Source organism: Hylobates moloch, unplaced genomic scaffold, assembly GCF_009828535.3.
Source record: "Hylobates moloch isolate HMO894 unplaced genomic scaffold, HMol_V3 SCAFFOLD_13, whole genome shotgun sequence".
Taxonomy (NCBI): Eukaryota; Metazoa; Chordata; class Mammalia; order Primates; family Hylobatidae; genus Hylobates; species Hylobates moloch.
Window position 1 is genome coordinate 9,015,024 of NW_026652288.1, and position 15,473 is coordinate 9,030,496.

Here is a 15,473-nt window from a genome sequence, read left to right on the forward strand (position 1 = left end):
TTAGTCAGTTCTGTAAGTAATCTAGGAAAACATAATTAGGACCCACTGCCTGAAACCAACCAACTTTACCATAAAGTCCCCACCCCAGTCCTTCTCAGTCTCTAGGCTCAAAGCCTCCCACTATGGAAGGAAACTACAGGCAGGGACCTGAAAGCACTCCGTCTTCTCCTCCTAAGTAATACCCATAGACAAAAATGGGCCAGAAGGATGTAGCCCCACTTGTGTTTTGATTTCTTTTCATCTGCAAAATCAAGTACTTACAAAATAAAAACTTCCTATCTGGCTGTTACAGAAAAAGCTGTACATAAATACTCACATTCATGTCACAAAATCCTACTGTACAGGGCTTTCCTTTCCTCAAAAATAAGTTCTTTTGTTCAGCATCGACGTAGGGCACACAGCGGCCAGAAAGGTCCCTGCAGCACACCTTGCAAGAGTTGTCAGTTTCTGGAACAGAGAACACGCATTGACAGCTGGGTTGTTCTGAGACCTGCCTCTCCTCCTGTCTCCTCTTTCCTCCCTGACCATGCTCCCAAAGAGGTAAGAAATCACATTTATTTTTTATTTCAATAGCTAATACTATCCATAGCCCCCACCAAGGAGTAGTTTCTGAGGTCACACTCCTCAGCCTTCAGTGACAGAGGCCCCAAGGTTTAAAAAAAAAAAAAAAACAAAACAGAGAAAAATCCGTTCTAGATTAAAGACCTCTCTTAAAAGTCTAACTATTCTCTCCAAGCCCCTCACAATGCTCTTCTAAATGTTTCCCTTTGTCCCAACTTTCTTGTTACCCTGCCGACTTCAATCCTTGGCTTTTCAGTCTAAAGTGTGCCCCTCAGGGCCCACACTGGCTCCCTGAAAGCGAGAGCAGCTGGGACACAACTGTCCACCCTTGGGTGGGGAGCTGAGTGACCCCAGGGGCATGAGCCCTGCAGCCAAAGCTCCACGACTCCTCCACCAAGAACAGCTCTGACAGGTCACAAGATAAAACACTGGGCATCTGTGAGCCATGTGGGCATATATAGGAATGGCAGAAATGCCAGAAAATTAAACCATATTTATACTTAGGAGAAGAAAAAAATCAACTACAAAATCAAGACAAAACAAGCAAAAAGAAAACCTTTTCAGAAAAGGCCGGGAGCAGTGGCTCTCGCTTGTAATCCCAGCACTTTGGGAGGCCAAGGCGGGCAGATCACTTGAGGCCAGGAGTTCGGGAACAGCCTGGCCAACATGGCAAGACCCCATCTCTACTAAAAATAAAAAAATTAGCCAGGTGTGGTGGTGCTTGCCTGTAGTCCCAGCTACTCAGGAGGCTGAGGCATGAGAATCGCTTGAACCCGGAAGGCGGAGGCTGCAGTGACCTGAGATCGCGCCACTGCACTCCAGCCTAGGTGAGAGTGAGACTCCATTTCAAAAAAAAAAAAGAAAACCTTTTCATCATTCACTAATTTATAAAATATTTCTTGGACTTTTACTGTGTCAGGCTCTGTCCTTCCAGAGCACCCCAAGCCTCTTGCCATTCAACACAACAGATTTCTTATTTGGCATCTACTATGTGTTATCATCTTTTTTTTTTTTTTTTTTTTTTTAAGAGAAGAGGTTTCACAATGTTGCCCAGGCTGGTCTCAAACAACTCCTGAGCTCAAGTGATCCACCCACCGTGGCCTCCCAAAGTGCTGGGATTACAGATGTGAGACACTGCCCTCAACCTATCTTCTTTACCTACACATTATTGAACTTGGAAGAGTTCCTTACTCCACTGTATGGATGGTGAGCTTCCAATCCAGTGATTTTAACTACTGGGTTATTGTCTTTTATTTATTTTATTTTTATTTATTTATTTATTTGAAATGGAGTCTTGCTCTGTCACCCAGGCTGGAGTGTAGTGGTGCAACCTCAGCTCACTGCAACCTCCGCCCCCTGGGTTCAGGCAATTCTCCTGCCTCAGCCTCCCTAGCAGCTGGGATTACAGGTGTACGCTACCACACCCGGATCATTTTTTTTATTTTTAGTAGAGATAGCATTTCATCATGTTGACCAAGCTGCTCTCGAACTCCTGACCTCAAGTGATCTGCCCACCTCGGCCTCCTAAAGTGATGGGATTACAGGTGTGAGTCACCACACCTGGCTCTCTGTCTATTTTGAAAGCAAGAGAACTCCCTCATCGACTCCCACGTGCTCCATGGTTTAAGTGGGGTGGGAAGCAGAGTCCAGCCAGTCCCTGACCAGTCCATGAGGATGCCTTCAAACCCAGGGGTTCCAAAATAGCACAGAAACCTAAGGAAAACTGACAGGCCAGCAGGAGAGAGGCTTCTGCCCCAGGCTACTCTAAGAGATCAGAGGGGAGCAGACCCAGCCTTCTTGATAACTGCAAAAATCCTCATCTAGTGGGGTTAGATCCTGGAATCAGCTCTCTCTGGTGGAGTTGTTGCAGGAGTATCCTAGTTCCATGCCAATGTAATGTAGATAGCTACTGCTACTTTCGTGGTTTGTGTGATCTGGAGCAGAGGAAGGCTAGGACACACCTCTACCTACCCACCCACCCACCCCCAACAAAATTCCCTCCTCTCCTACCTCAAAGCCTGCCATATGGCCTGAAAATGCAGCAAGAAGAAACACCAACAGGACAGGTCTCCCACGTATGGTGGATCTGCGTGCAGAGATGCCTGTCTCCAGACACTATCCTGCTCTTCCCCCTCCCCTCATCCTCGGCTTGGATCTCACCACTGCTGTCATTAGCACAACCTCCAAATGGAGGAAGGGAGCCTGGCAGACAAAGGCCATGTTTTCTCCTGCTGCTGGACTGGGCATAAAACTGCTCACCATTACACGCACAGGACTCCAGCTGCTGTTCCCTCTCGCAGAAAGGGATGCATTTCCCATCCTTACACTTGCCAAGATCCAAGCAAACAGTGTCATCTTCAGCATTTCCCGGAGGCGGGCACTCACTGCTATTACCTGGAAGCAAACACCAGTCATAACAAAAAGAATGAGTCATAGGTCCACCAGTTCTATAGGTGCATAATACACTGTTTCTCATATAAGTGAGCATCTTACCTTGCAAACAGCAAAAAGTGACCTACAGAGCTAGGACAAGAGCCTGCATCTCACCAGCAATCAGCATTTAAATGGGAGTGCCTGGCTATGTGCCAGGCTAGGCTGCATGAGTCCCTGGCCTCCCAAGCCCCAGTTAGAATGCATGGTCTCCACTTCTGCATCTCACAGTCATATATAAAAGAATATCCTATGTGCTATTACTTAGAATAAATTGCAAACTTTGAAGGCTTAAAAGAACTCCACAGCCTTCCCTATCTGGCCCTGACTTCATCACACACAACTCTCCCACAGCCTATCGCTTTAGCTATGACAACCTCCATTCAGTTCCTTCAATATTAATAGATACTATACCTTCTACCTGGAATGCTGGTGTTTCCACTCTTTTGGGGCAATTAGCTGGCTTTTCTTATGGATTAAGTTTTGTCTCAAAGGTTTTCTGAGATATCCCTGAGGATGCTAAGTTGATGTGGCCTCCCACTTCCATTATGCACTAATCACACTCCTTCTCTCCTTCATTGCATATGTTTTGCAATTTATATATATATTTAATGTTATTTTCTGTTTTCCCTCTACTAGACTGGTAAGCCCCATGACAGCAATGATCAAATCTATTAAGTTATCTCCAATCCCTATCATAGGTATACTACAAATATTTCTTAAATAAATCAATTATTCTTTTTATTTTTCTTTTGAGACAGGGTCTCAGTCTGTCACCCAGGCTGTAAGGCAGGGGTGTGATCATAGCTTACTACAGCCTCAAACTCCTAGGTTCAGGCAATCCTCCTGCCTCAGCCTCACAAGTACCTAGGACTTCAGGCGTATGCCACTATACCTGGCTAATTTTCTTTCTTTTTTTTTGAGAGACAACATCTCCCTGTGTTGCCCACGCTGGTGTCAAACTGCTGGGCTCAAGGGATCCTCCCACCTTGGCCTTCCAAGTGCTGGAATTATGGGCATGAGCCACTGTGCCCAGGCCAATAATGCCAAAGAAAACCCACCAAAGAAAGTTAAACTGGGAGAGACAGGATGGAATGAGTGAATCATTCTGGAAAATGAATAGCACAAGTAGCTAAAAGTCAACACAAATAGAGGAGGAGGAAAAAAACACTTTATGAAAGCAGTGGACTACATATCCACAGCTCTGGACTGGCCTTTCAGCTGAAGAATAAAGCCAATCAAAAGGATTCTGACTTGAAGGGTTCAGAGCAGTCACACAAAATGTACAGGGATCTGGCCAGTTTCAAACAAAAGTGATGGTTTATTAAGTACCCAACAGATAACCAGGCACTTTGCCTCTGTTCTCATAAAACCGTTCATGAGCACTGGGCATTCATCGTGTCAACAGTCATTTAACAAACTATTACTGAAAGTATGATGTCCAGTGAGCTCAGGGAAGGTTTATACTGTGGATCATTATTGTATTTTTGGTATATGATACTGCCCTGATACATTAAAAAATGCTCAATAAATATCTGTTGAGCATCTGTTCTTTTTTTTTTTTTTTTGAGATGGAGTCTCACTCTGTCACCCAGGCTGGAGTGCAGTGGCGCGATCTCGGCTCACTGCAAGCTCCGCCTCCCAGGTTCACGCCATTCTCCTGCCTCAGCCTCTCTGAGTAGCTGGGACTACAGGCGCCCGCCACCACACCTGGCTAATTTTTTGTGTTTTTTTTTTTTTTAGTAGAGACGGGGTTTCACCGTGGTCTCGATCTCCTGACCTCGTGATCCGCCCCGCCTCAGCCTCCCAAAGTGCTGGGATTACAAGCATGAGCCACTGCGCCCGGCCGGAGCATCTGTTCTTAAAAGACTAAAGTCAGAGTATTAGACAGGTAGGAAAATAATTCTGAAAATAGTATCATCTATCTAGCATGGTCCCCAAAGTTTAGCATGCATGGAAATCACCTGACAGAAGGTTACACAGCACAGACTGCTGGACTCCCTTCCCACATTTTTTGGTGCAGTAGATCCAGGGAGGGGACTGACAATTTCCATTTCTAGTAAGTTCCCAGGTGATGTTGCCGCTGCTGGTTGTGAAATGCTAATTGCTTTTTTTCTTTCTTCTTTTTCTTTTGAAGTTGTTGTTCTCTAGCTTCTCTTGCTAGAAAATACTGATTCCTTATCAGGAACTTATCCTCTGCTATCTACTATTTTGTATAAAATATCAAGGGAACAAAAGGCTGTTTGATAAGAACAAACATGTTTTCAAATTGTTTTACTTATGTTTATTTAAAAGAAAGCATTTTTCTCAATCTATTTTATTATTACAGTGAAGATGAAACATTGAGCATAGCTAGCAAATGCTTCTTTAAAGCTTGATTTAGATATTCAGGTTCCTAACATTTTTTTTTTTTGGTTTTTTTTTTTTTTTTTGAGACAGAGTCTTGCTCTGTTGCCCAGGCTGGAGTGCAGTGGTGTGATCTCGGCTCACTGCAAGCTCCGCCTCCCGGGTTCACACCATTCTCCTGCCTCAGCCTCCCGAGTAGCTGGGACTACAGGCACCCGTCACCACGCCCAGCTAATTTTTTGTCTTTTAGTAGAGATGGGGTTTCACCATGTTAGCCAGGATGGTCTCGATCTCCTGACCTCGTGACCTGCCCACCTCGGCCTCCCAAAGTGCTAGGATTACAGGCATGAGCCACCGTGCCCGGCCATCAGGTTCCTAACATTTGGCAAAGTAATGTGATAGTGACAGATATCAGAAGATAAAAACATGGGCAACATGTCATAATATGCACACTTAAAACCAAAGTCAAGCCAAAATAAGACACAACTTCATTCACTAGGTCCCTGAAGACCTCCAGCTTTCTGTTTGCATACGTATCACAAAACCTAGGATAGTTATAATAAAAAAGACAATAACAAGTGTTGGTGAGGATATGGAGAAGCTGGGACCCTCATACAATGCTGCTGAGACTGTAAAATGGTGTAGCCATTTTGGAAAACAGTCTGACAGCTCCTCAAAACATTAAGCATAGTTACCATATGACCCAGAAATTCTATTCCTGAATAATATCCAAAGGAATTGTCCACACAAAAACTCGTATATAAATGTTCACAGCAGCATTATTTGTTATAGCAAAAAAGTGGAAGCAACCCAAATGTCTATCAACCAATGAATGAATAAGCAAAATGTGGCATATCCATGCAATGGAATATTACCCAGCAATAAAAGTACATGAAGTACTGATACATGCTATGACATATATGAACCTTGAAAATGCTATATTCAGTGAAAGAAGCCAGTCATACAATATGTGGTCACGAAAGACCACATATAATATACATAAAAATATACATATTGTATAATTCCATTTATATGAAATGTTCAAAACAGACAACTCCATAAAGAATAGGGTGGTTAGTGGTTGCTCTGAGTTGTGGGGAATGGAGGAATTGGAGGATCATAGCTAAAGGATACAGGGTTTCTTTCTGGAGTAATGTAAATGTTCTAAAATTAATTGTGGTGATGACTGCATAAATCTGAATATACTAAAAATCATTAAACTGTACACTTTAAATGGGCAAACTGCATGGGTGTGAATTATGTATCAATAAAGCTATTACAAAATCCAACCAACCAACCAAGAGAGACAAATTTTGAAAAATATAAGAATGGGACAGATATATCAGAGGAACAAAAAAAATAGAATAGCAAACTGAATATTGCTTTTTGACAATTTAAGTCAAAAAACATCACAAGGGTAAAAAAGGAACATTATATACTGGTAAGGAACAGCAGATAAAGATGTAGAGATATGTCCGTTTATATACCTAGTAATAATATAGCTTTGAAATTTTTAAAGCAACAATTGACCAAACAACAGAAGATACTGGACACCCGGAAAGGTTAGCTCCAGAAAGATTCAAGTCCTGAATGTAAAAGGACAACTTATGAAGCTAATAGAAGCAGCTGTGGAAAATATCTTTCTAACCGTCCGTCATGGCTTTTCTGAACCATGTGTTTAAAAAATAAACACACACACACACACAACAAAATGATGGATTTGATTACGTTAAAATTAAAGATTTCTGTTCTGAGAATGGCAACAGATAGGAGGTGTATGCAAACCAAATGGAAGATTACGTAAGAACTCCTCCAAATCCACAGTAGTGAAATAACATGAAACCCAATTTTTAAAAAATGAACCAAATATATGAACTGGCTATTCACAGGAGTAATCTGAATAGCTGAAAAATATAAAGAGATGCTCAAGAAAAATGTAAGTAAGTGCATTAGGACAAGGGCTGCTAAAAAAAAAAATGTAAGAATAAGAGATTAGTTTATACTCATCATGCTAATAGGACAGCAGGGTAATTCCAAGTGTTGGCCAGAACGTCCTGGCCAGATACAGGAGTCCTCAGACACAGGTAACCTAGCAGTGGTGCTCTGGAGACCAGCGTATCCTGCCTCTGTGACTACACAATGACACTCCTGCCTCTGTGACTACACAATGACACTCCTCAGTACCCAGAGAAACACACGGGTTCCTGAAGGGACGTAGGAGGATGCGATCTGTGTCCTATCTGGAATATCAAGGGGATGAAGGCAATGGAAGTAGCTACCACTTGGTGAACTGTAAGTAAAACACAGCCAATCATATAACTAAACAATATGTAGGTGCCCCCAACAGTGAAATACATATAGATACATATAGAAAAACTGGTTAACCTTCTAACTTGTATCCTGCTTCCTCCACACTATTCCAGTGTATAGATTCATGATAACATTCATTATCCCAAGATTGTCATTTTGATTGTTTCCAAAATTTTGCTGTTAGGATGTAGCCATAAAAAACCTTGTTAAATTATCTGTAGTACAATACGGATAATTCTTTAAAACATGATACTGAATTTTTTAAAAGTAAATTTAAGGTAGAATATCATTTTGGCACATTAAAAACACACACATACACAAAATAACACTATATTATCTTTCAAGGATATACATATATCCAGGCAAATAGTAACCACAGTAGAGTGGATATCTGTGAGGAGAAAGAGTGATGGAAATGAAAGAGAAATAAAAACAGGTCTTAAACCCACCAAAGCCAAGTGTCACAAACTAAGGAGTGCCAGAAACTCGACCCGGCATATGAGGTTAAAAATAGGGTGTCTTTCATCTGAACAAAACATAATCTTGTTTTTCAAAGACACACACACACTTGACCCACAGCATTCCAAGAAAGCAACAAGAACACGAACCTGTGCAGTAGGACACGCCTTTGCAAGTAGCATTAATCGCCTCCTGGCACTTCTTCTGGGCAGTCTCAAACTGACAATTTTTACAGCAAGGACTATTCCTATCACTGGAGAAGAACAGTAGACAGGAACAGAGCAATTCAAGTTATAGCCCCAAATCAAATCAAACGCTACAGTTACATTACAGTGACCTGAAGATCACAGGGGAAGACCTCCTGGCTCCATCACCCACTCCTACATCATCAGACATCTCCGCTGCTAGAGCTACCTGCACACACTTTGTCCCTTCCTAATGTGCGTAAGGTCACATCAATGCCACACTGTAGTAGAAAAGAATGGGAACACAGCAATCACCTTTGAAACATCTTGGTGCCCTTGGTTTTCATTCATTTAACGCATTAATTTAAAAAAGACAAGATGGGCTGGGCGAGGTGGCTCACGCCTATAATCCCAACCCAACACTTTGGGAGGCCGAGGTGGGTGGATCACCTGAGGTCAGGAGAGTTCAAGATGAGCCTGGCCAACATGGTGAAACCCCATCTCTACTAAAAATACAAAAATTAGCCGGGCGTGGTGGCACGCTCCTGTAATCCCAGCTACTTAAGAGGCTGAGGCAGGAGAATCGCTTGAACCCAGGAGGCGGAGGTTGCAGTGAGCCGAGATCGCACCACAGCACTCCAGCCTAGGCAACAAGAGAGAAATTCTGTCTCAAAAAAAAAAAACAAACAAACGAAAAAGATGAGGCGGGTGGACCACGAGGTCAGGAGTTTGAGACCAGCCTGGCCAACATGGTGAAACCCCGTCTCTACTAAAGATAGAAAAAATTAGCCGGGCATGGTGCCGCACGCCTGTAATCCCAGCTACTTGGGAGGCTGAGGCAGGAGAATCGCTTGAACCTGGAAGGCAGAGGTTGCAGTGAGCCAAGATTGCGCCACTGCACTCCAGCCTGGTCAACAGGGTGAGACTCTGTCTCAAAACAAACAAAAAAAGACAAGGTGGGGCCACAAGGCAATCCATAGCTAAGACACTCGGCAGCCAGAACTCTACTCCCCATCAGTATTTACAGCGTTAATATGCACTGTATCCAGTTAAATCTCAATTATTCACCAGGAAACTGAAGTTTAACCCTTTTACCTCTAAGCCAGGCACTGGTCTATCAGTGGATATAAAAAATGAAAACCTGGGTAACTTTCTGACTTGTAACCTACTTCCTCCACACTATTCCAGTGCATAGAATCATGATAACATTCATATCCTAAGACTGTCATTTTGATTGTTTCCAAAATTTTGCTATTAGGATGTAGCCATAAAAAAACCTTGTTAAATCTTATACATCTCTGTTGCCCAAAAGATTCTTTGGGCGACCAGGAGCGGTGGCTCACACCTGTAATCCCAACACTTTGGGAGGCCAAGGCGGGCAGATCACGAAGTCAGGAGTTCGAGACCAGCCTGGCCAACGTGGTGAAACCCCATCTCTACTAAAAACACAAAAATTAGCTGGGTGTGGTGGTGCACACTGTAATCCCAGCTACTGGGGAGGCTGAGGCAGGAGAATGGCTTGAACCCAGGAGGCGGAGGTTGCTGTGAGCCGAGATCACGCCACTGCACTCCAGCCTGGGCGACAGAGCAAGACTCCGTCTCAAAAAAAAAGAAGAAATAAAAGATTATTTGGGCCAGGCATGGTGCCTCACACCTAGAATCTCCACACTTTAGGAGGCTTAGAAGGGTGGATCACTTGAGCCCAGGACTTTACAACCAGCTTGGGCAACATGGCAAAACCCCACCTCTATAAAAAATACAAAAAAAATTAGCCAGGTGGCACACACCTGTAGTCCTGTCGATCTGGGAGGCTGAGGTGGAAGGACTGATTGAGCCTGGGAGGTTGAGGCTGCAGTGAGCCATGATCGTGCCACTGCACTCCATCTTGGGCAACAGACTGAGACCCTGTCTCAAAAATAAAATAAAATAAAGGCCGGGCGCGGTGGCTCCCCTCTGTAATCCCAGCACTTTGGGAGGCCAAGGCGGGCAGATCATGAAGTCAGATCGTGACCATCCCGGCCAACATGCTAAAACTCCGTCTCTACTAAAATACAAAAAATCAGCCAGGCGTGATGGTGCATACCTGTACTCCCAGTTACTGGGGAGGCTGAGGCAGGGGAATCACTTGAACCTGGGAGGTAGAGATTGCAGTGAGCTGAGATCGCGCCACTGCACTCCAGCCTGGCAACAGAGCGAGACTCCATCTCAAAATAAAATAAATAAATAAATAAAATAAAAAATAAAATAAAATAAAAAAGATTCTTTTGCCAGGCACGGTGCCTCACACCTGTAATCCCAGCACTTTGGGAGGCCGAGGTGGATGGATCACAAGGTCAGGAGTTGGAGACCATCCTGGCCACCATGGTGAAACCTCGTCTCTACTAATACAAAAAACTAGCCGGGCATGGTGGTGCGTGCCTCTAGTCCCACCTACTCAGGAGGCTAAGGCAGGAGAATCACTTGAACCCGGGAGGCAGAGATTGCAGTAAGCCAAGATCGCGCCACTGCACTCCAGGCTGGCGACAGAGCAAGACACTGTCTCAAAAAAAAAAAAAAAATTATTTTAACTATAGGACTGCTAAACCAAGGAGCATGCAAGGTCAAGCATTTTGTTACATAATGTCACACTGCTTTCCAGAAAGCTTCTTCTTTTCTTCTCTTATTTTGGACATCTTGTTATACCAACTTCCCAAAATCCCTGTGGAGAGACTCCTCACCTGCACTGGACACCTTCCTTCAACGTGCAGTCGCTGTTGCAGCAGGTGTCATTGTTCAGATACATGATGCCAGGATCACACTCTTCTCCTTCATCCACCCTCGAGTTCCCACACACTTTATTGCTGCGTTCTTGAAAACACTCCTGGGCCTTACTTTCAATGGTCTTATAGATTGATTGTTTACTGCAGTTTGAAAACATCTTGAGAGAAAAAAGGCAATTAGGACCCAAAATAATATCATAAAAATGTATTCCCATGCAATGTTTGTGTCTTCTCTAGAGACAAACTCAATGTAAAACTACCATCAGGGCCACCCTGGAGTTAAGGCAAGGCCATCACAGTCTCCTCCAAAGGCCACTGATATGGAACTGGGAACTTCCCTCCATAGAATGCTAAATGGCTGATGTGAACTTGGTTAAGGATCTAGAATTCTTCTTATGAAGGTAAGCGAGCTGTACAAATACCGAGGCCAAACATCCCAGCCAAAGCCCACTTGAGGACAAGCAGAATAGCACAACAGAGAGCTTGAGCTCGTAGCTCCATCAGACTTGAAATCTCCCCACCTCAGGCATGCCACTCATGCAGTGACAAGAATTAAGAACCTCTGTAGGTTAATGTTGTCCCAGAAAAAACGATTCAGAAATGCAGGAGAAGGGGTTTCTTCTCCTTCTTTGGCTACTTATATGGATGATCCAGGTTTAAAGTTGTTTAAATATTTGAGCTTAGTAATAGGCATAATAGTACCTTTTACATAAATTAAATCCCAAATTGTTACCTAAACATTTTCATCAACCAGCAAGACCAGTGTCTCAAAAAGTCTCTACACTAGCTTCCCACCCTGGAGTACAGAACCACTAGGATAACTCCCTTTTAAGGCTGAGGGTTTTATCAGGAGCTCTAAAACTGAGGTCATTTTCCAGACCTCTTGAAGTTATCAAAAAAAGAAGAGGCTTGGGGAAAACTGAGCATAGTTACTTCTTAGGTTGGGGTCTCAAAGTGCTCTGCAGATGCCAAAATGGCTTCACTTTCACCCCAGACAACAATCATGAAGCCCCTGAGAGCCAAGTGTATGAGACCCTCCAGAGATGCCTGTAACTACCAAATCAGACACCAAAGGAGCCAGTTTCAGAAAGATAGCAAAGACCTCATCTTAAACAGAAATACTAACTGGCTTTTTTAAAAACATCTTCAAATCTGGTTTGTTTTTTTTTTTTAGATGGAGTCTCGCTCTGTCGCCAGGCTGGACTACAGAGGCACAATCTTGGCTCACTGTAACCTCTGCCTCCCGGGTTCAAGTGATTCTCCTGCCTCAGCCTCCTGAGTAGCTAGGACTACAGGTGTGCACCACCATGCCCAGGTAATTTTTGTATTTTTTGTAGAAACAGGGTTTCACCATGTTGACCAGAATGGTCTCTATCTCTTGACCTCATGATCTGCCCTCCTTGGCCTCCAAAGTGCTGGGATTACAGGCGTGAGCCACCGCGCCCGGCCCAAATCTGTTGTTACAGTACAGATGTCTAAGGGGTCTGGTTATTCTAATCGGAGCCTCAGGCAGTTGGCATTTTGTTGGGTTTATTCATCAACATCATGTATCTCTGGGCTCCATTTTATCAGGTTATAATGGAGTTAAAATTCACAGTGAACAGATAAGAAGACCTCTTCACTGATTTGTCAGAGTTACAACTCCCAAGCAGCTGGAGAGCACTAATGAAAAAAGGACCAACCCTCAACTCTGGCTTTCTGCCTACACATCCCTGAAGATCTGACAGCTTCTGTTTGTATCCTTGTCATAAGACCTCCTCTTCCCTTCAGCAAACCTTCCTAAGTTGTTACAATCTCAAAGGTCCTACATTCCTTTTCACTAATGTCATCTGTCCACAGAGAAGTCCACCCATGGCAGACTGCTCTTCATGGGCTTGCCTAGTAGAGGATGATGGGTTCTGTCTTTCTAGGTCAAGGAACTACTTTATTTTTGTCCCGTAAGCCCTTTTCACCAGTTAAAAATATTTTTATTAAGTAATTCATTTAAAACATAGGCTGGGTGCAGCGGCTCATGCCTGTAAATCCCAGCACTTTGAGAGGCCGAGGCAGGTGGATCACCTGAGGTCAGGAGTTTGCTGACCAGTCAGTTGACCAACCTGGCCAACATGGCGAAACCCCATCCTATTAAAACTACAAAAATTGGCCAGGCATGGTGGCGTGCACCTGTAACCCCAGCTACTTAGGAGGCTGAGGCAGGAGAATCGCTTGAACCTGGAAGGCAGAGGTTGCAGCGAGCAGAGATCACACCACTGCACTCCAGCCTGGGCGACACAGTGAGACTCCATTTCAAAAAATCATAATAAATAATAATAAATAAAACATAGAAGATGCACATTATCTTCTTACAAGGGGACTCCTACTTGGGCAACCAAACTAGAAAAACACAGACTAAATGTGATGTGCTCAGGACAAAATAAATAAATTGTTCTTCGTTGATATAGACTGGCAGCTCCAGAAAAAAAAGTTCTTCCCAGTCCCCATCCTCATTAGCAAGTTCTTTTTTTCTTTTTCCTTTTTTTGAGAAAAAGTCTCACTCTGTCATCCAGGCTGGAGTGCAATAGCACAACCTTGGCTCACTGCCGCCTTGAACTCCCCGGGTTCCTCCTACCTTAGCCTCCTGAGTAGCTGGGACTCAAGCATGTGCTTCTATGCCCAGCTAATTTTTGTATTTTCTGTAGAGATGGAGTTTCACATGTTGCCCAGGCTGATCTTGAACTCCTAGGCTCAAGTGATCTGCCCATCTCGGCCTCTCAAAGTGCTGGGATTACAGGTGTGAGCCACCATGCCTCACTGGCAAGTTCTTACAGGGCTGTTTTGAAGAGCCCCAGAACTGGCAGCAGGAAGAGTTAGCAGCATGCATGTCCACTCAGGCAGTCTGCAAAGTAAAACATTTTGCTCCAAAGTCCTGACACTATCCTCATAACCAAGAAGCATATGACCTATTACTTAGAGAAACAGTATGCAATATGGTAGCCACCAACCATATGTGGCTACTTGAATTTTGTTCCTAGTCACATATTTTACACTTTCTATTACAGAAATATTCAAGCATCTATGAAGTAGACAGGATGGTATCATCAATGCCCCCGTGCCCCTCACCAGCTTCAACAATGATCATCATGACTTCACAGCTCCTCTGTATCTGCACTACTTTTCCTCTACTCCCACACTGCTGTTTTTGTTTGTTGGCTTATTAACAACTTTATTAAGACATATTTCACATATCACAAAATTCATCCATTTCAAGTATATAACTCAGTGATTTCTAATAACTTTACCAAGTATTGAAACCATTGCCATAAGTCAATTTTAGGACATTTCCATCCTTCCAGTAATGTCACTCATGTCCTTTTACAGTTAATGCCCATTCCCATCTCCCATCACAGGCAAACATTATTAAAATTTTAAATAAAAGAGAATTTACAATTCAGTTCCTCAGTTTCTAGCCACATTTCAGTTGTTCCACTGGGCTAGTGGCTACTATACTGGGCAGAGCAGACACAGAACATCTCCCGCCCCACAGCAGAACGTTCTACTGGACAGCACTGAACTATAGCGAACATGATTAGAAATGCAGAGACTACGAAAAGAGAAGGAAAATTCAACAGTTTGACAAGTTGCAAGAGTAGACAAAAAGGGGTAGAAAAATGTTTCTCTGGCACAAGTTGTCAAACAGAGGAAAAATATAACATGCAAAGTAACAGAGGAAGGAACTGTTTACACAAAACAGCCAAAGCAAATGAGATGCAGAAAATATACATAAAAAGCCAAAGAAAATGAGATGCAACAATCAAAGATCACGAAAAGAACAGGAGGCAGAAATTTCAGAAAGCAGGGTGTCAGAGCCAGGGAAAAGCAGAAGTAATCTTTCCCTCTGTGTCCAGGGCAGGCTTGCACATTAGCCCACAGCCTAGCTCAAAATAGAAGTCAGGACAAATACTTCACAATCTTTTGTGATTAGAATCAGACTCCTTTAAGCTCTCCCCACCAACCCTCTTTAACTCAGCAGCGCAACTATTGTTTTCCTCACACTGCTTTATGCTGTTTAACTTCAAATAAAATGAAAGAACCAGATATTTATTAACACAACTTTTAGTTCGGACTCTGAGTTAGTTACAGCACTCTTAAAGTCTCTGAAAGTGTTTTACAGTATCCCAAATCAACTAGTATTCTCCATCAGAAACCCTCAATAGTAAATGATTCAATTAATTATTCAACAAATATTTGTTACATGCCAGATACTCCTGCTAGGCACTGGAGATAGAGAGCTATGAAAAAGACAGACAGGGGCCTTTCTCCCATGAGGCTTGTAGTCAGGCAAACTATGTGTTTAACTGCAAAAGTTAATAAAAACATGTAAATTGTACAGTAGAATTAAAATGAATGACAACTTGTAAATGAAATGAGAAATTTTTAACATAAA

The 15,473-nt window shown here is 43.2% G+C and overlaps 1 protein-coding gene and 1 long non-coding RNA gene across 4 annotated transcripts in view; one reads left to right on the forward strand and one right to left on the reverse strand.

Moving 5' to 3' along the window:
* Positions 1 to 15,473, reverse strand: part of ADAM17 (ADAM metallopeptidase domain 17) — a 71,956-nt gene that overhangs the window by 4,616 nt on the left and 51,867 nt on the right. For all 3 annotated transcript variants that reach the window (XM_032172184.2, XM_058426267.1, XM_058426268.1), the window contains 4 exons: positions 11,009 to 11,208; positions 8,256 to 8,359; positions 2,821 to 2,955; positions 317 to 447 (listed from right to left, as the gene is read on the reverse strand). In XM_032172184.2, the coding sequence (XP_032028075.1) occupies positions 317 to 447; positions 2,821 to 2,955; positions 8,256 to 8,359; positions 11,009 to 11,208 (570 nt within the window). The remainder of the gene's footprint in view (positions 1 to 316; positions 448 to 2,820; positions 2,956 to 8,255; positions 8,360 to 11,008; positions 11,209 to 15,473) is intronic.
* On the forward strand, positions 7,540 to 13,662 carry LOC131380951 (uncharacterized). Its single transcript, XR_009209274.1, has 4 exons — positions 7,540 to 7,629; positions 11,288 to 11,451; positions 12,225 to 12,365; positions 12,623 to 13,662. It is a non-coding gene; the product is annotated as an uncharacterized LOC131380951 (long non-coding RNA).